General features: G+C 46.3%; 2 protein-coding genes across 2 annotated transcripts in view; both read left to right on the top strand.

Annotated features, from left to right (window-relative positions):
* The window catches only part of LOC101628837 (cytochrome P450 4A11-like), a 9,346-nt gene extending 3,627 nt beyond the window's left edge, over positions 1 to 5,719 (top strand). Inside the window, exons 5-12 of the mRNA XM_004678973.1 lie at positions 459 to 580; positions 905 to 1,059; positions 1,268 to 1,374; positions 1,455 to 1,645; positions 1,738 to 1,871; positions 2,677 to 2,741; positions 2,849 to 2,925; positions 5,551 to 5,719. Of these exons, the coding sequence (XP_004679030.1) occupies positions 459 to 580; positions 905 to 1,059; positions 1,268 to 1,374; positions 1,455 to 1,645; positions 1,738 to 1,871; positions 2,677 to 2,741; positions 2,849 to 2,925; positions 5,551 to 5,719 (1,020 nt within the window). The remainder of the gene's footprint in view (positions 1 to 458; positions 581 to 904; positions 1,060 to 1,267; positions 1,375 to 1,454; positions 1,646 to 1,737; positions 1,872 to 2,676; positions 2,742 to 2,848; positions 2,926 to 5,550) is intronic.
* A 9,428-nt stretch (positions 5,720 to 15,147) lies between these two features.
* Positions 15,148 to 22,471, top strand: part of LOC101628609 (cytochrome P450 4A6-like) — a 12,210-nt gene continuing 4,886 nt past the window's right edge. The window contains exons 1-4 of the mRNA XM_004678972.2: positions 15,148 to 15,314; positions 18,359 to 18,497; positions 21,688 to 21,732; positions 22,164 to 22,291. Coding sequence (XP_004679029.1) covers positions 15,162 to 15,314; positions 18,359 to 18,497; positions 21,688 to 21,732; positions 22,164 to 22,291 — 465 coding nt within the window. The 5' untranslated portion in view covers positions 15,148 to 15,161. The remainder of the gene's footprint in view (positions 15,315 to 18,358; positions 18,498 to 21,687; positions 21,733 to 22,163; positions 22,292 to 22,471) is intronic.

The following is a 22,471-nucleotide window of genomic DNA, read 5'->3' as shown; positions in this document are numbered from 1 at the left end:
CTGGGGCCTGGAGTCCTCATCTGCCTCTGCTGAAAGGACATTTCACGACTAGAGGAACTGCAGCCCCATGTCCCGCCTCAGGAGCCGGGGCTGGCCCTCAGCTGTCCCTTGCCCTGGCTTATTTCTTTTGAGCTCTGCAGTCTTTCAGGTCAACTTCAGCTCTCAGGCCAGATTCACCGATGACCTGAAGACCAATGTTTCTATCTGTAGAAAATGATGAATATCATAGCTGGTCATAAAGTTAAAAAAAGTCAGAAAATTGGGGTCAAGAGTTCAATTATAAAATGAAAATTTCTCACAAAATATTATTAAATTTCAACACTTATTTTATATTCACAATTTGTTAAAAACATATCTTGATAAAGTGAGGAAATCCATCTGAATATTTAGAGATGAGCAGAGCCTGAAAGCACGGACCTCTGTGCCGTGTGGAGGGTCCATGTCTCCTGCCCCCACAGGACAAATGGCAGAAGCTCAGTGACCAGAACCCACTTGAGGTCTTCGAGCCCGTCTCCTTGATGACCCTGGACTCCCTCATGAAGTGCGCCTTCAGCTACCAGGGCAGCGAGCAGTCGGACAGGTCAGTGCGAATCCTCCAACGTGGCCTTATTCTCACCGACTGGTGTGGCCTCCGCTGCCAGGCAGGCAGTTCAGGCTACGGGGGTCCAGTGGGCAGAAACGAGACCCTGATGCTTGGGACACAGCAGGGGAAACTCCAGCCCAGCCCAGGACCCAGCACAGGGAGAAGCTCCTTCTACATGTGAGGTCCAGGGTGGCAAAGCTGGACACAGAAATGACATGTGTCTTTGTCACTGGCCCCATTGGCTGAGGAGACCCCCTGCAGAGCCCACCCACCTCCAAGTGAGGGCACTCCTCACCAGTGTCTTCTGCCTCCTCCCCTCAGGAGCTCCCAGCCCTACCTCCAGGCCATTGACAACATAAAGAACCTGTTCTCTTCGCGAAGGAGCAACATTTTCCAGCAGAATGACACCGTCTATGGCTTGACCTCAGAAGGCCGCAAGTTCTACCAGGCCTGTGATGTGGCCCATGAGCACACAGGTTGGTTCCAGCTCCTGGGCTGCTCCCCTCCCTCATCAGGCTCATCAGAGGGCCTGGCCCTGACCCTTCACCAGGACCTACCTGATGCCCCTTAGTATGCCAGTGCTGGGTACACTCCTGGTGCAGGGGCGGGGCTGAGATGGCAGGTGGCAGGCTCACTCAGGGGTGACGCCCAGTGGAGATGGCTGGATGAGACTGTTCTGCACAGACCGAGTGATCCGGGAGAGGAAGGCTCACCTGCAGAAGGAGGGAGAGCTGGAAAAGATCAGCGGGAAGAGGCACCTGGACTTCCTGGACATCCTGCTCCGTGCCAGAGTGAGTGCGCGGAGGGTCTCGGCTTTGCCCAGGCGGCCCCGGGAAGGCCCAAGCCCCCAGTGTCCCCTGGCCTTCTCCAGATGGAGAATGGGGACAGCTTGTCGGACGCGGACCTCCGGGCAGAAGTGGACACGTTCATGTTTGAGGGCCACGACACCACGGCCAGCGGCATCTCCTGGATCCTCTATGCGCTGGCCGCCCACCCTGAGCACCAGCACCGGTGCAGGGAGGAGCTGCAGAGCCTCCTGGGGGATGGCTCCTCCCTCAGCTGGTGAGTGCTCCGGGGGTGGCCGGCCCTGCCCACGGAGGAGAGAAGGCCCCGGAGCTGGGCTCTGCCCAAATCTGAGGATGCTTCTCTTTCAGGGACCACCTGGACAAGATGCCCTACACCACCATGTTCATCAAGGAGTCGCTGAGACTCTACCCTCCAGTGCCAGGCATTAGCAGGGATCTCAGCAAGCCCATCACCTTCCCTGATGGACGCTCCTTACCTGGAGGTAACATGGCCACTTCCCTCCCTCAGCACACCCCTGAGTGAGCTGGATACACAAAAACCATGTGTCCCAGGGAGCTCCTTCTTTGCCTGTATCTTCTTTCCTCCTCAGCAATATGCATACTCAATGAGCATGCAGTGTTGAATTGCAGGGCCCAGGACTTGCTCCCACAGAAGCTCAATCTTTAAATGTCAGCCCTGAATGTGGCTTCAGGAATTTAGATATTAAATTATGATTTCTTTCTCTGATTGGCTGCACTGAAATCAGTAGCTAGGAGCTCCCCGCCCCACCCCTTTGGACTCCAGGCGGGTTGGGGAGATCAGGGGCCCCCGACATAAGTGCATGGTCTGGGCCCTGAGCAGACATGGGGTGAATGCCGAGGAAGACAGACCTGAGAGCCCTGCTGTGCTGGCCAGCTCCCCTGTCCTCACCCTCCGGGGCTGACCCTGTCCTGCACATCCTGGCCACGAGTCCTTCATCCTGTGAGGCTACGGTGCCTCTGTGAGCCTTGGCCATGAGGCCCTTCCTGAAGGTGGCAGTGGGAACTGAATGCTCACAGAGGGGCGGGAATAATGTGAGTTGCGGCTAAAGTTGATGCCTAGGGAAGCGTCCAGCTCTCTGAGTGTTCCCTCCTGATCCACTCGCTCTCCCTAGTGTACATGGCTGAGCTGTGTCCACCCACCTGTCTTGGCACAGGATCATTTCACGCCCATCATGGCTGCCTGGCCCCAGGGCTTTTGCTCAGTCAAGTGCCCCTCTGGGCGTGGGCTGGGGCACCCCAGGGTCTTACACTTCTCCCATCCCACAGGAATCACTGTGATGCTCTCCATTTATGGGCTGCACCACAACCCCGATGTGTGGCCAAACCCTGAGGTAAGTGAGCCACAGCCTCACAGGCTCCCCCCCCACCCCGAGGCCACTCTCACCCCCAGGAAGGAGGAGCTGCCCTCCCTGGCCTGACCTTGTTACTCTCCCTGCAGGTGTTTGACCCGTCCCGGTTTGCTCCTGGTGCTAATCGGCACAGCCACGCTTTCCTGCCCTTCTCAGGAGGGTCCAGGTAGGCAGCCTGTGCTTGGGGGGATGGTGGGTCACTGAACGATATTCTAATGGGGACATTGTCCCCTATCATGTGTGTTCTCTGTGTTGATGCCCTGTGGTGATGCTCATTGGAAAGACATGGGTGTGTACAGGAAAGCATGGCATTTCAGGCTTGGCCAAGGAGGCTTAACCTGCCTTCTTTCCCAGAGGTAACACACAATTCAGTGTCAGAGACTGTTTTAAAATCAGTGTATTCCCTTTAGAAATACAAATCAGAAATAGATTTTTAAAAAAAAAATTAAATATATTCATTATATCATGCTTTGATTTTGTACAATGTATGGTTTCCCTGTGAAATTCCCACCACTAAGAATTAGCATTTTTCATAAAAATTAAACTCATTGCCTTCCCTGGCTACGCAGTGGTTGAAATTCAGCACTATGAAACTCTTGGCAGCCACTGCAGCACAGGTTTGATACCTGGCCAGGGAGCTGACCCACATGGCACAGCAGACCTGTCTCTCCTGCTGCTCCCCTCAGCAGTGTATTTCAGTCAATCCACGTGTTTTTCATCCCACTCTGTCTCAGGTAAATCCTCTCATCCCCACACCTCTGGCCTATATCCAAGTTCTGATATACATACATAAATAAATCTTTAAAAAATATATCATAGGGTGAGAAAAAAATTAAGCCTCAAACATTTATTTCTCAGGCAGTGGTGATTAAAAACTGGCTTTCTCCCTGCCCCTGTTCTCAGTTCACCCAGTGCCTGTTCTACTGAATTCACCAGTGCACATCAGGAATCATGTGGTAGAATTTCCAGTCCCTCTTATCCTAACTTTTCAAGATATAGAAACTGTCCTAAGTTGTCCTGTATCTTGAGGCTTAATTTTATCTTGTCCTACCTGTTCAAGATATAGAAAAATGTTTACAGTAGCCATATGGAGAAGCTTTATACCTGTTTCTGTGTTCTCCATTTTTTGGATGTATTCATCAACAGAATATTGAGTATTTATATTTATATAAGAATGAAATTTAGATACCATTGGCCCAGAGACTACAAAATTCACACTGGAAAAACTAAAGAAATGAGGAACAGGAACAACATGACAGAAAATCATTACACTTGTGTATATACAGAACCTATAAGTACTCTTGTGAAAAAGAAAAAGAACACGAGAAATTGTTGAGCTGGCCAAGTACACTTCAAATGGCTTCTATGAATATCTAATCATCCTCAAGATACTGACTGCCTTGTATTTTGTAAACAGTTGTTACAGAAATATCCTTTACCAACCCACACTTCTGTGCCTTTCACTTTTGTGCATCATCGTTCACAGAATCCTTTAGCTAATTGTGCCCAGGACTGCACTAAGATTTGGTTTCAGGACTGAGGGCTTCTTCTTAGTCCACAGCTTCTGTTGTGCCGCGACTAGGGGCGAGGGCACAGGGGGTCTCCATTCCTTGGTCAGAACGAATGTTGGCCTTTGTGTGACTCATTGCCGGTAATTTTTTAAGTTCCAAACCTTAATTAAAATGTGAAGATTGTGTAAAGCTTCTCTCTGGGTTCAGAGTCCTATGCTAGCATTTGGGAACATAGATGCAAGACACTTGCACCTTGAGCTAAGAGTTCACTGTCAAGAACAAATCCCTCTACTCAAGACAGGTCATTTGTTCTTCTTTCACTTACTCGCTCACTCAGAGTGGCTGTAGACTGGCTGTGGCTCATGTTCCTGACACTGTTCTGGGTCCTGGACATTGATGGGTCCCGAATGATAGATTAATGATGACTTGTTGCGGGGTGGCAGCAGTGCAGTGTTGCAGGGGGCAGGCCAGGTAAAGCTAGAATTAGCCTTAGGCTGTGGCAGGAGAGGCGGAGGGCATTTTCAAGGATCTCAACGTGAGCTGAGCCAGGACAGATAAAACATATAAGAGGTGAGTGAGGGAACAACCAGAGCAGGATTGTTGTCCACCAAGTCACTGGGACATGACCTACCTGTCAGGACAGGGCTGGGGTTGAGACAGATGTGCCAGATGGGGAAAAAATGGAATAGCAAAAGGACATCCTTGTACTAGGGAGCTGCAGAGTGGTTCATTGAGGGACTGAGGGAGGAGGCAGACGGTCCGACTGGTTGCAGGTCATGGGGCATGTGGCCTTGGTTCCCGCTCAGCATCTGACCTCTCTCCACAGCCCCATTCTGTCTACACTGGGAGGGCCAGGGTTCCCTTGAGTCCTCCTAGATGTGTGGCTTGAGCGTGTGTCCCGCCACGCCCCTCCCCATCATGCCCTCCGACAGCGACGCCAAGCACGGCTTGTGCAGGGCGAGCAGTCGCGTCATTGGCTGCTTTTGTGGCTCAGCTGACCTGACTGTGGCTTGGAGCACTGGCCGCCCTGACAGGTCCTCGTGAGCCAAGAGCACAGGTGGACGAGGGTGACCCAGGAGGAGGGCCAGACCCTCGTCACTGTCAGGGCAGAGTGGGGACCCATTAGGGGTAGAGTGTGTGACCCTAAGGATGAGGTCGGGGCTAGGTGTCACTGAAGGGGACCGCGAATGCCCACTCCCGGCCAGCGCTCAGTGGCCAGTCTCCCTCAACGTAGTGTTGGGCTGGCTTCATTTCTCATTTCATTTTCCACCCTTGCCCAGGAACTGCATCGGGAAGCAGTTTGCCATGAACGAGATGAAGGTGGCCGTGGCCCTGACTCTGCTCCGCTTTGAGCTGGCGCCAGATCCCTCCAGAATCCCCATTCCAAGTGCAAAAGTTGTGCTGAGGTCAAGCAATGGAATCTACCTGCGCCTCAAAAAGCTACAGTAACCACATGGATGTGAACCAGCCTGAGGGCCTCCTGCCGGGGTCCCGTCTTGCTTTCATCTGCTCCTGCCTCTGGCCACGTCCTGCTTCTGTGTGCCCACCCAGGCCAACCTACATGCTGGTCTGTTATCAGAACCTGACTTCCCCCACCTGTTGCACATGTCCTGTTTTCTGTCCACCTGGCGCCACCCACCTTCATTTCAACTCTCCACTCTGACATGCTCTCTGTCCTAAGTCTTCTGTCCATTCCCTGATTTTTTTCTTTCTTTTCTACTCTGAACCTCTATAGGTTTCCTCCCGCCACTGTAAGAAGTTACCACAAACTTAGTGGTTTACAACCACACAGATTTATAATCTTAACACTTAGGAATCAGTAGTTGGAAATAGGTTCTACTGAAGACGCTCTAAGGGAAAAGTTTTTTCTGTCTTTTCCAGTTTCTAGGACTTGACTCTTAATGTCTTTCAGTGATTGCAATCGCTGCTCCCATATGACCAAGGAAATCTTCTTAAGTCAACTGATTGTAGATGTGAACCATCTCCAAATACAAGCATCTAGAGCATTCTACATAACTGCTTACCTGACTCCACATAAGACTAAACTCCGTAGTCCCCCTGGTGACCTGGCTTTCACACACTTCCCCTTCAACTCCTTGTCATCTAACATAAAGCCTTGACTATCTTCCCACATGTGCCAAGCCCCTGTGCATCACTGAAGAGCACAAAGCTCCCTGGAGACAATGAAACAGCCCTGAAGGATGTTACCCTCCTCCCTGGCCCTGCACAATAAATGCTTTATTAACACATCTTGTGTTCCGTGTGAAGGGGATACAGAGGATCCCAAAAATCTCTCTCTCACACACACACACACACATTCATGTGACAAAAGCAACTTTCATTTTGAAATGAGGAATGGTGTGCAAATAATTATAGCCCTGTTTCTGCAACTGGTCATTGGCCACAACCTGCATTTATAACTACCTTCTCCCACCCCCATTCCATCCTCACTTTGTCCACAAAATCATTGGAGATATTTGTAGTTCTTTGGTGGTGACGCAGGAAGTTTCCCACATCTGCAGAGATTCTGCTTTCTTCCAGTCTGCCACTTGGGGGAATCTGCTGCTTTGATGTTGCTGCTTGCTGGAATGGAGAAATTGCTGGGTATATACTGCTCACAGTGGTGGTCATGACTACCTTGACCCCTTTCCCGATCAATAAAGAATGCTTATGCTGTCATGGATGGGATGGCAAGTTTCCTCATACAAACTCTATAAAACTTTACCATTCCTGTAATTCAGGGCTCCGAACTTGGGGACCATCCACACTGATCCCACCATGTAGCAATTAAATGTTTCTCTCTCCACCTCCCTGAGTGCCGCCTGATTTCCCTGGGAAATTGCCACAACATTTTGGGTTACTGGCAGGAACCCAGCCTGCTGGCCACTTTGGCTACCGGTCTGTATTGGGCCATGCCTGGCAATTCTCCTTTGAGCGAGCGAAGCATTACCATCCACCCTTTGTTGGGTGCGCCTTCCTGAGGTGAGCTGAGCTGGGGCACCACCTTCATACCTTACCTGAACTCACAGAGAGAGGTGGACAGACCAACCCCTTCAGGACTTCTGGATAAGGTAAGGCCCTGGTAAAGTCCAACCCATCCCAAGGGACAGGAGGGCGCGGTCACCTTTCATGCCCTCTTGTGGAGCCAGGTAGAATTTCTTGGTGGGTGGACCACATAACTTCTGTTTTGAGTGTGTGTGCATCTCTAAATGGTCCCACAACTTTGGTTATGGGATCTGAGTGGTCTTGTCCTGCGTTTCTGTGACATGTCATAAGGCCTATAAGTGACCTTTTTCACGGCACCAGTCCAGGACTTCCACATGACTCCCGTACAGCCAAAATCGTCTTCCAGTTCCAAGAGGAATGTGGCCAGGCAGGAAGGTGTGTAGTCCTCTCCCTTTTTGTTGTGGCACCAAACACAAAGTGGCGGGACTCAGCGTCAATTCACCATCCTTCACTGCATGATCCAGAATTTTAAGAAGGAGTTCCAGGAAGAGGCCTAGTTTCCAGGTTCAATAGGCCTCCAGAAGGAACTTTTGCTCTCCCCACAGTCCCGCAGTGTGGCAAGTTGTGGCGGGATCCCCAGGCCACACTGGTCAGGTCCCTTATACTGACTCATGGCTGACCATTGCTCAGTCCCAACCCGCTTGGGTCCACCCTTGTAGTGTAGGCCAGGGAGATCGGTCCTTGTTGTTCATGACCACCCAGTGCTCAGCCGCCACCACTCCCGCCCATCCATCAAGGTGAGCCCCCCCCCAAGGGTGACCTGCCACCACCGCCTTATCTGCTTGCCAGACCCTTGGCCCCATCCCTGCCAGAGCCTAAAACTGCTCTATCAACTGACCTGTGGTCTTCTCCAGCGTCTGACCCTGCCTTGCCATTTCTTCCCAAGCCTGTGAATCCAGTCCCCCATAGATTCCATTCAGCCCAGGCCCCATCCCCGCAGCTGCCTCTTGGAGAGGCCCAGCAGCCTCTGTCGCTGCTGACGATGGCCCCGTTGGGACAGGCACTCCTGCTCTTTATTACCAAACTTTTACCATGACCAAGCTTCTGGGTTGGAAGCACCACACTCCTGCCCATTCAGAGGAGACACAGACCCTCCTAGGCTGCTTAGAGCCCATCTGACAGACTTGGGATAACTGTCATCGACTCCTCTCACCCTTCTCGGTGCTGAGAAGTGCTGTTAAGTACTCACAGAAGCCAGACCATGGCTCCAGGACCAGACACCAGAGGTACCCTATTCTGTGGCCACCTGGGCAGCCCCTGACAATCCCCCAGACTGGGACTTCTGAGGATGGCAGAGCTGCATTCAGCTGCTATCAGCAGGCTCTCATGATGGGGTTGGAGCAGGGGCCAAAAAGTCAACCGGCATGGCTAAAATGGCTTCTGTCATTCAAAAACCTATTTCTGTGAGCATTTGTGTGAGACCTTCTGCATTTACACACTTTTTGATCCAGAGTCAACAAATGGTTAATGTGGGCTTTGTGTCTCAAGTAGCGCTGACATCCATCATGAGCTCCAGAAGCTAGAGGGCTTCACTGGTATGAACACCACTCAACTAAAGTAGCCAATAAAGTTTTTGGCAAATTTACCCCAGTTGTGCAGACCTCTTGGATCAGCCAATGCCTGCCCAGACCTTGAACTTTTATAGAAGAAAGCAGCTTCATCAAGGATGGCCTGCATGATGCACGGTATGCAGTCACTACTGTTGACTGGCTTGTAGAATTGGGACTGCTCTCCAGATCTGGATCAGCTCAGCAGGCAGAGCCCTGGGGCCTCATCTGTGCCCTTCAATTGGCAAAGGATCTATCAGTCAACATCTATACTGATCCTATACTGATTCTTTATACATGTTTCCCACCATCCCCATACATGGGGCCATCTACAAAGAAAGGGGCCTTTTAGATTTGGGGTGAAAAAGATAAAGAACAAGTCTGAAATCCTCCAGTTGCTAAAAGCAATCTGGTGCCCAACCAAAGTCTCAGTCACTCACTGCTGAGGATATCAAAAAAGAACTGATAAAGTCATCAAGGAAATCAGCTGGTCGACATGAAAGCCAAGCAGGCACAGGCCAGTAGAGACAGGACCCTCTGGGAAAAATTCTTCCTGGTGCCATTGTACCCCCTGCTTGTCCTCCACAGGAACAAAACTCCCTAGAGGAGACAGCTTGGATCAAAAATGAGGGAGAAACTAAAACACCTGAGGGGTGGTGGCTCCTACAGGGTGGACAAGCTTTTGTTCCCACTCAGGCAGCAGGTGAGTTGGTGCACCAAGACCATGAGGTGACTCATGTGGGAAAAACAGCCATGGAGGCACTGATCAATCGCTATTTCGGTTACCATCCTTCTGTGCCACAGTTGCCTCCAGATGTCAGACTTGTGCACAACACAGCCCTACCCAGTGGCTTAGGCCACCACAGTGTATGCAGCACACGGCTCCTCCCCTTTTGAAGACCTGGAAGTGGACTTCACTGAAGTCAAGCCTTGTAGAGGCTACAAATATTTATCTATGTCTGTACCTGTTCCAGGTGGGTAGAGATTTTCCCACCAGAACAGAGAAGGTTCAAGAAGTCACCAAAACTCTTGTGACAGAAATAATTCCAAGATATGGGTTCCCCTTGACTATTGGCAGTGACAATGGCCCAACCCGTACTGTTAATATCATTTTCAACTGACTCACGCACATGGTATGCAAACATTTTCTCCCAGTCAGTGGGCTGTTGCTTTGGTTAATGTCTCTTTTGCTGTACAGAAGCTCTTAAATTTGATACATATATTCATCTTTTCCTTCACCTTCTTTGCTTTATGTCGGGACCAACCCCAATATCAGGCTGTTGAGAGGCTGACACAGGCAGGGTCTCAAGGAAGGAACGGCCGATATTCTAAAATTGGGGCGATATTCTAAAAACTGGGGAGTAAAGGGGAGAGGGAGTGATGAGAGTTGGGTGCAAGTCTTCCTGCTCTGCCTTTAGCAGAGGTTTATTTTATACACTTCAGGCAAGCAGAGGGATGACATTAGCATATGAAATGGGCTGAGATCACAATCACCTTTTTGCTAAGAATAGTCTGGGGTCATTTTGATCTTTAGTTGAGATTATAACATTTTTTAAAATCAATCCATCAAGGTTAAAACAAGTACATAGATTCACAAAGTTTAAGGCTAATATTACTATATTTACCACAGTGAAGATTAACCAAAATAAAGTCCCTTAAACGTTATCCATTACTTAAAGGCTTTCATTCTCATAGAGATATCCTAGGGGGTAAAGTAAAATGAGGGCAGGAAGAGGAAATTTCTTGTAAATCAAATTAAGGTAAGGTTCTTTGAAAAACTTGTTAAAAGGTTTTAAGTGAGTTTTCTTAAAGTCTAGATGGTAGAAAACCTGACTAGCTCTGCATAGGCGACTTGGGTAAATTTCCATATCCAAAGACTAGATAGTAGAAAGCTTGAGTGGTTATTTAGAAACTGAATAAAAGGCTGTGAGAGATAGAGTGATAAGATTTGGGTTTTCCTCAGTCTGGCAGTGAGAGACTTTGCAGGAACAGCCATTTGTTTTTATTAATCAGCCAGTTGTTTAATGACTTTTGACTTCAAGAGGAATTTCTCACCCTGGTGCAGTGCTTGCTTGTCAGGGTCAGGTAGTGCCTTCTGAGGCTGAGGCAATTCAATTGTAAGCTGAAGGTTGCTCAGAATATTTTGATATTATGATTACACAAAAAAGGGAGGTCATAACATAAGTTAGCAGTGGAAAGTCTGATTTTTCAGAGCTTTTCCCGATCTACCCGGAATCTGTCAGAAGATAGACATTGCATAGCTTGTGTCAGCTTTAGGTGATGTGTCTTTAACGGGTATTACTGAGATGTATATCATGTAGTGTTTTGCCTATATTTTCTTCTATATATTTTATGGTGTCAGGTCTTTGGTCTTTTATACACTTTTAGTTGGTTTTATGTTGGTGTGAGGTAGTAGTCTAGCTTCATTTTTTTTTTTTTTTTTGCAGATAGCAGTTTGAACCCTGACTTTAAAAAAATTTTTAAGTATATTCATTATATCATCCTTCATTTTTGTACAGTATATGGTTTCCCTGTGAAATTCCCACACCAGTTCACTCCTGCACCATCACCATAATCTGTTGTGCTCTTCCCACTCCTGTCCTGGTCCTTTATTCTTCTCCCCTATAGAATGCCTCTGATCTATAGTTGCCTGATGATTTTTATTTTTACTTTATTATAGTTACTTTTCCCCCCTGATTCCTCTTTTGTTTTCTCTACATTCCTCCTATAAGTGAGACCATTCAATAATTTTCTTTTTCTTTCTGGCTTATTTTGCTGAGCATAATCCTTTCCAGCTCCATCCATGTTGCTGCAAAGGGCATGAATTTATTTTTTTCAATTGCTGAGTAATATTCTGCTATGTAAATATACCACATCTTCTTGATCCAGTCACCTACTTCGGGCATCTGGATTGCTTCCGTAGCTTACCTATTGTAAATTGTGCTGCAATAAACATAGGGGTGCAGGTTGGACTCTGATTCTTAACATACTTGGATCAACACCAGCTTTTCACTAACAGCACAAAGACAATACAGTAATAGAACTTTGCAATCACAAAACATAGGTTTGAATTTTGACTGTGTATGTATCTCCCTTTCTCTCTCTAAATCCTCAGTTCCCTCTTTTTGTGTGGACTCTTAATGTTTGCTAGTAGCTAAAGCTTATTAAGTATTATATGTTCTAGGCACCGAGCAAGGAGTTTCATACTTTTTCACAATAATCTTACAAAACAGATTTTTTTTAAAAAAAATCTCCATTATCAGGGCCCTCCCTGGTGGCACAGCGGGTTAAAGCACAGCACTGGGAAGCTTAAGCCACTTCCGCATGAGTTCGATTATGCCTGCCCCGGAGGTGACCACATGGCTGGGCAGACCTCTCCTGACCCACCCTCTGTTCCCCTCAGCAGTGTACTTCCTCGATCTGCCTGTTCTGCTCCCCACTCTGTCTCTGGTGAATCCTCTCACCCTGCGCATCTCTGGCCTGTACCCCGGCTCTGTATGAATAAAGAAATAAATCTTTTTTTAAAAAATCTCCATTATCTATGTAAGGAACTAATGCACAAAGAGTTTAACTCTTATGCAAGTGAGCCTATTAATGAGGTTGCACCAACATACAAATCAAGGCAGACAGACTCCAGACACCTTGCTATTATCCACTAAGGCAAAGAGGTGATTATTAGGTTGAGACACCAGTCCATACACGGAGACCCCCAAACTTTGGGGGTGGGGCACATTTCATGTTAGATTTGTTCAATTTAGTGTTTCCAAGTAGCAAGAGAGTCTTTCAGGTTATCAGCACACATTGGAAAATGAGTCTCTCTTGGAGACAATTTTTATGAGAAAGTTTCAGGCAAGCCATGTGTCTAGATGTAGCAATCATTGAAAATGATGTCTATGGAGAATTCTAATGATATGAGAAATCATACAATGAAGTGGCCAAAGCAGAACACAGAACTGAAAAAAGGTGAGTTCAATGCTTACAATGGTTGTGCTTGCAATGGTCAACATTTGCTATCAGCAACATCTTTCCTTGTCTTAGGTATACACATACCCCAAGATCATAACAAGATTCCATGTCCATACACCTCCCATGGGACACTCAGTGCTTACTGGGCCCAGTAAATCCTTGCTGGTTTCATGATGAGTGGATCAATGAGGAGGGAACAAAGGAAGCCTTAGACAATTAGATCATTACCTTTAACAGAGAAGATCTGATTCTGAGTGCCATTTTTAAAGGAAATTATTAGTAATTTTAATCCTGAATGCTTCCTGGTTCCTGTTATAGACAACAGCAAAGCAGAGAGAGGCAGTCAGTCATGTTGGCATCTGGACAAGATCAGTCCTGATCTCTTGATAAAATTGGCATTGATTCATGTTAACTTGTTTGTTTTCTCTATTCCACATGACTTCAACTCCAAGATCTTTTACCTAAATATTTGTCTGCATTTCCCACTCAAGAAAAACCACATAATTCATAGGTAAGGACATTCTGCCTGCCACTTAGAAGTGAGAAAGGAGGTGAGAAAGGGAAGTTTCCTACTCCGTGCCCTGGTTGGTGCTGGCAAAAGTAAAATTTGTGGGTAAGAACATTCTGTACCTTCCACTTGGAGTGAGAGAAGAGGTGAGATAGGGAGATTACTTACTCAGTATCCTGCATGGTTCTGGCAAAAGTAAAACTTCACCCAAATGTCTCTCATTTGTTTAGTAATGAACTTTCCAAAGCACAACTACAAGTGCAACTCAAGGTAGCAGGAAAATTAACTTTATCTTACAAACAAGAAAACTGAGACCCAGGGATGTTAATTGACGTTTCTCAGGGCCACACTGCAGGATAGTCTCAGTGCTTGGACAACCACCTCAAATGTCTAACTCCAGTTCCTAGTACCTGACTTCAACTCAAGGTGGCGCAACAAACATTCATCATTCAAGAGAAAGGAAGAATGTTCATCTTCCACCCAAGAACACACAGTATCTTCCCATTTATCTGTGTCTTTTATGTCTAGTTTTTTAACAATGCCTCACATTTTCCAGTGCGAAGGTATTTTGTGTCCTTTGTAAATTTATTTCTAGTGTTTTATGCTTTTGATGTGATTGTAAGTGGAATTGTGTTCTTCATCTTTCTTACAGCTTTGTGTGTGTGTGTGTGTGTGTGTGTGTGTGTGTGTGTGTGTGGAGAGAAACACAAAGATTTTGTTATTGATTTTGTATCCTATCACTTTACTCAACTTACTTATTGTGTCTGATAGGTTTTTGAGTGGAATAGCTACAGCTTAGGTTTTTGAGTGGAATATCTACAGCTTTTTTGTTTATTATCATGTCATCTACAAAGGTGATTTCCTTACATCTTTTCCAATTTGGTTCCCTGTTATTTCCTTTTCTTGCCAACTCTATGACCACACTGAAAGCATTAATGTTAGTCATCTCCTGTTACAAAATGAAAGGGGTTCAGCAAAATTCTGTGGCTATATCTATAGGGCTTCAGTGAAGTTGAACTGGAACTGGTGTTGTGCCTTGACAGATGAAAAAAAGAAAAAACTGTAGCCCCAATTAAGCATATGTATGGAGGCATTAAAGTAGACCTGCCAAGAGAAAAGCATTATAACTAAGGTTATGTAGAGGCTTTGAAATTCTCATGTATTTGAATGGAGAAGGAATCATGCTATTGATACTACAAAACCAGTCTCTCCAATGTCTCAAAATGGTGCTTAAAAGGCTGATATATTTACAGCTCTTGATTTATATCATCAGTCAGTTAATAGAAAGAACACAGTGTTCATTATTTCTCAGTCAATATATAGTTCAAACAGGTTGCTATGGCAAATACAATTAATATTCTAAGAAGACAAAAATTTCAGTATTTAAAGATTTAGTTAATATTAAATTATGAATTTACATATCAAAATGAATTTTCTGTTGCTTCATAAAACAAAAAAAGCTACCAAATAAACCTTACTGACTTAATTAAACTAGAATATGAAACCCTTGAAATCTGTTTTGTTTACTACTGCATGAAATACCTAACATACTGTTTGGTACATAGTAGTAACACTACTTAATTGGTGAGAAAACTGTTAAGTGGAAAGTTAACATCTACACAGTCTTTGGCAATTTCACCTGAAACATCTTTCCCTTAATGTTCTAAAGTGTATCACAGTTAAGAAGCCACTTGTGGTGCCTGAGCGCTAAGCTCTGCCCTCACCTCCTCTCCCCCACCCCCATGTGGGTGGGACATCCTTCCACAGGGAGGATTGATGTAGTAGAGCAGTAGACAGCCAGCCACACAGACGCTGCTGCACCACGAGCGCCTCCGTGCCGAACCCCTCCCGCTCCCTAGCCAGCATGTCTGGGCTCCTGCAAGTGGCCTGCCTGCTCAGCCTGGTCCTGCTGCTGATCAAGGCCGCCCAGCTCTACCTGCACAGGCAGTGGCTGCTCAAAGCTGTCCAGCAGTTCCCAGCTCCGCCCTCCCACTGGCTCTTTGGACACTCCAAGGAGGTAGGAAGAGAGGGGAGGCCAGGGAGGGCTGGGTTCTCAGAGCAGTCACGGTCAGCAAGTCACTGGACAAAGCCTTGCTGCGGGACCTTCACTTGGCCTCCAGGGGAAGCCCAGCTCACCTCTCAGGTCTTGGCTCTTCATTGTAGTCAACAGAGCTCTCTCCCTCAGGGAAGCCTGGGCTGGTGACGCAGGTGGGGGACACCCCTTCCTCAGGCAGGTCTGCAGGGTGTCCTGGCAGCCTGCTCTTTGAGGACAATGCCTGCTCCTCTCTGGGTCTTCCTAGGATGTTGAGAAACATCTTTTTTTTCTAAACGCTTTCTTGCTCTGTTGCTGGTCTTCATCATGCTTGGGAGCACTGACATCACCTGAATGATCCCTGCCCTATACCATAGACAGGAATCAAGTGACAGGAAAAAAGCTCACCTGCCAGGGTGAACACAGGACCAACTGGCTAGACTTGCTCCAATGAATTTTTTGGCATGGAACTTTGAGAACGTAACGATTCCCAGACAAATGTAATAATCAAACCCCACAATGGCCTCTAAGAAGAGGTAAATGACATTTGACTTGTGCCAAAAACAAATCTGTTTACTTATTCTGGACTGTCAGGAGATTTTGTGGACATAGCATTTTGAAGGCTTACATTGTGCCATTCCCAGGTAAACCTAAAGAACCAAGCCCCAGGAAGGCCTCTAGCAAGGAGCACTGATATTTTATTTGTGATATGACACAAGTCTGCTTCCCACTGGGCTCTGGCCATGAGCGCTACAGGCTGCATCTGTCACTCCGTTCCTGCATCTCAGTTCCCACCAGGAGCCTGGCCCAGACAGATGCTTATCCCCGTCGGGGTGAGTGTCTGAGGAAGGGCAGCAGGAGCAGCTTGCAGGCTGGGCAGGTGCACCGTGACCCACACAGCAACCTTGCTCTAAGTATGGGACTTGAGGCTGCGGAGGGAGGCCACTGTGTTCTCAGAAGAGAACAGTCCTTCTCAGCAGAGTTCACTGAAGATGGGGCTGTTAAAATCAGTCACAGAGAAAATCTATCACCCTGTTCCCAGTACCCAGAGATGGCAATCAGGTGTTTGGAGTGACAGAAGGAAGCAGGACAGGTAAGTGCTGGCTAAGGGAAGAACAGTGCCCTAGCCCAGTCTTCCTGCGATGAGCCTGAGTGGTAAAGAGGGGTGAACTGTGGTGGCACGTCAAAGTAACCTAAGAAGGCAGACGAAGAGGGACCCATACATGATTTGTGTATTAAACAAAAATTAGATGGAAATGAGGTAAGAATGGGTTAGCAGAGAGCTGAGACCACTCTTCTGACAGAGATTATCAATAGATTACAGCCAGAAGGAAACTGGAAATGGCCAGAGCCTCACAGGAGCAGTACCCAATACCCAATACCCAATCTCTGCCTCCTGTCTCCTTCCTCATCTTCTCTGTGACCCTTGGTCACTCCGTGTCCTCCCTCCTGACTGTACATCTGGCCTTGGCCCTCTGCTCACGCTGGGCCCTCCACCTTGCTGGCCTCGTCCCTCCTCGGTCATCTGACAAAGCCCAGCCCAAACCACCTCCTGCAAGTGCTCTCTCAGGATACAGGGACAACTCCTGCCCCGCGTGGTCTCCCAGAACAGCACCTCCTGCCCAGCCCCTTTGTCTGTGGGGTCCCAGCTGTGAGCTCTTCTGGAGACACCGCCTCTGGCTCAGCTGTTAACCTGCTAGTCTTGGTGACTGATGCCTCCTTGAGTGAGCAAGGGCACGAGGGGCTGTGTCCTGTCCACTCACAGTCAGGCCCCTTCTGCAAAGGCTGGGCTTCCTTCCTCACAGAGTAGCTCTGTCTACTGTCCTGCTCTTAATCTTCCTTTCCATCCCAAACAGACCGGAAGCACCACACAGATAAAGGCTTGTACCCTAGCCTGCCTCAGTGTCTGACTCAACGCTGCCTCAGTGTCTGACTCAACGTGTGGGTGCCCACGGGCTGGGAGCTGACAGAGGGACCCTGTCCACAGTCGGGCCAGTTGTCTCAGAGCTGGGGGATCCTGGTGTCAGAGGGACACACACAAAGCTCAGAGACTGCAAAGCAGGGGGCTGCCTTGAATTACACGTCACAGTTGGAACAGAGAAGAGTTGACTACATGGAACATGTCTAGATCCAAATGTTTCTGAGAATTCCAAGGGAGTAAATTAAATCTGAGTCTTGAAGTTGAAGGGAGGCATTTGCTGGTGATGAAGAAGGGGTGCCCCAGCTAGAGAAGGAGCTGTGCCCAGGTGAGGGGGGCAGGCCCAGCTGGGGAGGAGCAGCAGTGCCTGTGGGGGGGGCAGGGTCCTGGGGGTGTCAGGTCAGCAGGAGGCAGTAAGGCAGGAAAAGTGAAACAGGGGTTTTATGCTCCAGATTGAGGAGTTTCAAATGTCTACTTCAGGCAGCAGGCCACTCACAAAGGTTGGTAAGGGGAAATGAGATAGAAAACCCCAAGTATCATACTTCAACATAAATATCATGTGTGCATTCAGATATTGCCTTAAATTGTGTAGAATATATCGTATAGACAACTGAGTTTTTCTTTCTTAGTCATATAGATATCAAAGCTATTTCACATTCACTAGAAATTACCTGTGTCCTGGATAATAATGAAAATCTACAACAACAAACATGGCAAATAAATATTAATATAAAAATAATACCTTTCAGTTTTTTTCTCAAAATTAGCAAAATTCTATGACAAAAATGCTCTCCAGTTGGTACAAGTGCCAAGCAGTCATTCACAGAAATGTTGATGTAGTGATTCCCAAAGTTAGTACACCATCAAGTCAATCTCTGAGTTTCTGTACACTGGTCATAACTGTCATGGTAAGGCCACAGCTCCACCCAGAACTGACCTCAGTTAAGGCCATGGGCAACCACCAAAACAGGACAAGTGTCCAAGTCTAAGGGAACAAGACTGAACTTTTCCTTCCACTACAAGATCTGGAACGATTTCCCTGTGACTGCCCTGCCTTCACCTCCACCCATGCATGAATAAAAAGCTTTGATTTTTTTCCCCCTTGGTACAGTTCCAAAAGAATGAGCTAAAGCAAATACTGAAAAGGGTGGAGAAATTCCCTACTGCAAGTCCTCGCTGGCTCTGGGGAACAAAGGTCCTGTTTCTGGTCTACGACCCTGACTACATGAAAGTGGTTCTCGGGAGGTCAGGTGAGAACAAACACACTCCCCACCAGGAGTCCCTTCTCCCAAGTGAGCACCTAAACCCTGGTCTCTGAATTTCAGCAGTCTATCTTCACAGTTAACCATCTCCCAACATTCTCCAGTGCACAAGTCAGGCTAAGTCATGGCATGTGTTTTTCACAGGGTCTAAATACCCCATACTGAGGGGTGAGGAACCCTGGGGAACAGAGATTACTTATCATATCCTCTAGGCTTATTGGAAATAACCAGCTGTCACTAGCCCTGGGGTTACTAAGTAACCATCTATCCTTGGTAAATAGTCCTTCCTACACTCTTATATTATCTCAATTTTCCAGGATGCTGAATTACACATTATGCTCAAAGTTGTTTTGTTTACCTAAGGTATTTCTTCCTAAAAATATTTTTAATTTGCAATTTGTAATTAATTTTTTAATTTATATCTTTTACATCATTGTGTATTCCCCATAATATTCCCACCACCAGTTAAACGTGAACCATCACCATAATCCCTTGTGCACTTTTTCACCCTGTTTTGATCCCTTTCCCTCCCTCTTCCTCAGTGAATGCTTCGTATTTGTGATTGCCAGCTAGTTTTCTTGTTTGTTTGTTTTATTATTATCATTTTTTTCTTGACCCTGATCTAGTTCCCCTATAGTCCTCCTATAAGTGAAACCATTCAATAGTTTTCTTTTTCCTTCTGGCTTATTCACCAAGCTTGATCCCTTCAAGTTCTGTCCATGTTGCTATGAATGCCATGAGTTTATCTTTTTGATTGATAAGTAATTCCACATGTGTGTGTGTGTGTGTGTGTTATCTTCTTGACCCAGGCACCTATATTTGGGCTTTTGTGTTGTTTCCATATCTTATCTACAATAAGCTGCAATAAACATTAATTTAAAAGGTGTCCTTTTGAATTAATGTTTTTGAGTCTTTGGGCATATTTGTAGCAGTGGAATTGCTGGGTCACATGGTATCTCCATTTTTAGTAGTTTGAGGAACCTCCAGACAGTTTTCCATAGTGGTTGGGCCAGGTTGCATTCCCACCAGCTGTATAGGAGTGTTTCTTTTTCTCCACATCCTCGCCAACATTTGTTGTTGCTAGTTTTTTAATATACGCCATTCTCACTGTGTAAGGTAGTATCTCATTGTGGTTTTGATTTGCATTTCCCTGATTATAAGTGATGTTGAACATTGTTTCATATACCTGTTGGCCATTTGCATTCCTCCTTGGAGAAGTGTCTTTTTAGCTCTTCTACCTTTTTTTTTTTCTTTTTTACTGGATTGTTTACTTTGCTTTTGTTGCCTCATGTTAGCTCTTGTAGATTTTTGCAATCAGTCCCTTATCAGCAGTATGTGTGCAAAAAATTTTCTCCCAATCAGTGGGCTGTTTCTTTATTTTGGTTAGTGTCTTTTTGCTGTACAGAAACTTTCATTTTGATATGCTCCCAGCTGGTTATTTTTTCCTTCACTTGCTTTGCTTTGGGAGATGTGTCATTAAAGATGTTACTAAAATGTATGTTATATATTATTTTGCCTGTATTTTCTATATATGCTATAGCTTCAGGTCTTATGTCCAATTCTTTAATCCATTTTGAGTTGGTATGAGGTAGTAATCTAGCTTCATTTTTTTGCAAGTAGTGTCCAGTTTTCTCAGCACCATTTATCCATTTATTGAACAAGCAGTCCTCATTGCATTGCATATTTTTTGCTCCTTTGTCAAAGATTAGTTGTTCATAACTAGGTGGTTATTTTTATGGGTTTTCTATTTGATCCTACTCATCTGTGTGTCTTTTTTGTTATAGTACCAAACTGTTTTAATTAAGACTTTATAGTATAGTAGGAAATCAAGAAGCATGATACCTCCATTCTCTGTCTTTATTAAGGAGAAATTTGACTATTCAAATTTTTTGTGCTTCCATATGAATTTCATCAATATTTGTTCTATTTCTTTGAAGAATGTCATTAAAGTTTTCATCAGAATAGCAATGAATCTGTAAATTGCTTTTGGTAGGATAGCTATTTTGGTAATATTAATTCTTCCAATCAATGAGCAAGGGATTTTGCTCTATTTCTTTCTGTCTTATTCTATTTCTTTAAATAGTGTCTCATAGTTTTATTTGTATAGATGTTACACCTCTTTTGTTAGGTTTATGACCAAATATTTGATTTTTTGTTTGCAGTTATAAAAAGGGTGTTTTTTCCCCCTTCTTTACATTGACTGTTTACATATAGGAAAGCTACTTATTGTTTTATGTTGATTTTGCGTACTGCTACTGTTCTAAACTGGTCTATAAATTTGATTAGTTTTTCTGTGGAGTTTTTAGGATTTCTATGTATATTAACATATAGTCTGCAAATATTGATAGTTTTACTTCTTTCCCTATTTGGATGTATGTCTTTCATTATTGCCCTGGCTAAGACTTCCAGTATTATATTGAAAAACAGTGGTGAAAGTGGACATCCTTGGCTTGTTCCAGATCTTAAGGGAAAGGCTTTTAGTTTTTCACCGTTAAGTGTAGTGTTGACTGTGGTCTTGTCATATATGGTTTTTATTATGTTAAGGTATGTTCCTCCTATCCCAAGGATTTCAGGGTGATGATGAAATATGATGTTGAACTTTGTCGAATGCTTTCTCAGCATCTGTTGATATGATTGTATGGTTTATATTTTGCTTTTTTTAATGTATTGGATTACACTAATTGATTTTCAGATGTTCATATTGAAGTGATTGCTTAAACAGTTCTGAGGGGACAAGTATCTATACATTTATATTTTTCTTCTTCAACTAAATTATGATTCTAATCAGTATTTTCCTGGATATAAAAGAATGGTTCCAATACACAGTGACTTTGGTTTGGGCACCATTAAGTATTGCCTGTCCTAGGTCATGGGATGGCTAAGCCACCACAAATTTTTAAAATCCTACTTTATTCTACAGATTAACCTCAGAACCTGTTATTTTCAATTAACCAATAGAGAATGTAATAGTGAGGTAATGGTCGGAGTTGAGTCGGGTTTCTGAGCCCTGGGACTCTCAAGAGAGGGCCAGGAGGGGAGGCAGGTGAAAGAGGCTTGGGACAAAGGCCAGATGACAACACTCAGGAAGGGATGGAGCCCACCGCCCGGACACGATTCCATCTGGGTCACTGGTTCTTTGGTCCTCTACAATTTACTTTTTCACCATTTGTCCTTTCAGACCCAAAAGCTCACGGTACCTACAGGCTGCTGGCTCCCTGGATTGGTGAGTAAATCTTACTGGACTGGGATCCATTGCCAGGGAGGGCAGCCAAGAACTAGGCTTGGCGCAGAGGACAGCAGGTGGCCAGCCCGTGTCAGCACCTGGGGTCTGGATCGGCCTCACTCCCAGTGCACCCTCGCCCCTTCCCACTGGCGCTGAGGCCTCCTGACAAGCCTCCGGTCTCTTCTCCGTCCTCTGCAGCCTCTAGGGCCCACACTCATCACCGGATTCTGTGACCCCCGCCCCCATCCCTGTATCTCACACTCTGCGTGACGTCATTTTGTCAAATCGCTTTCTGAAATGCCCGGGGCTTTCCTGTCTTCTGCATGAAGTTCTTCTGGTGAATGCCGTTTGCCCCAAACTATGCCCAGTCTTCTCTCTGTGCTGCCCAACTCCCCACCCACCAGCCGATACCCCATCCGCTTCTGGTGCAGGGTACGGTCTGCTCCTGCTGAACGGGCAGCCGTGGTTCCAGCACCGGAGGATGCTGACCCCAGCCTTCCACTACGACATCCTGAAGCCCTACGTGGGGCTCGTGGCCGACTCTGTGCGCGTGATGCTGGTAAGTCTGTGCCCTCTGCCCGCCCTGCGCACAGCCCAGCTGGGACCCCCGTGGGACACCAGCGTCCTGGCAACCCAGACTCGGCCGCCAGGGGGCGCTCTCGGGGCCACGCCCAGAGTAGCCAGGGCAGCAGGCCTGGGCAGCTTCACTCACCTGGCTCAACCCCCACCGGAAAGAGGG

This window comes from Condylura cristata, unplaced genomic scaffold (assembly GCF_000260355.1).
Source record: "Condylura cristata isolate star-nosed mole 26May11 unplaced genomic scaffold, ConCri1.0 scaffold00008, whole genome shotgun sequence".
Classification (NCBI taxonomy): Eukaryota; Metazoa; Chordata; class Mammalia; order Eulipotyphla; family Talpidae; genus Condylura; species Condylura cristata.
This window is presented reverse-complemented; position numbering and strand designations above follow the sequence as displayed.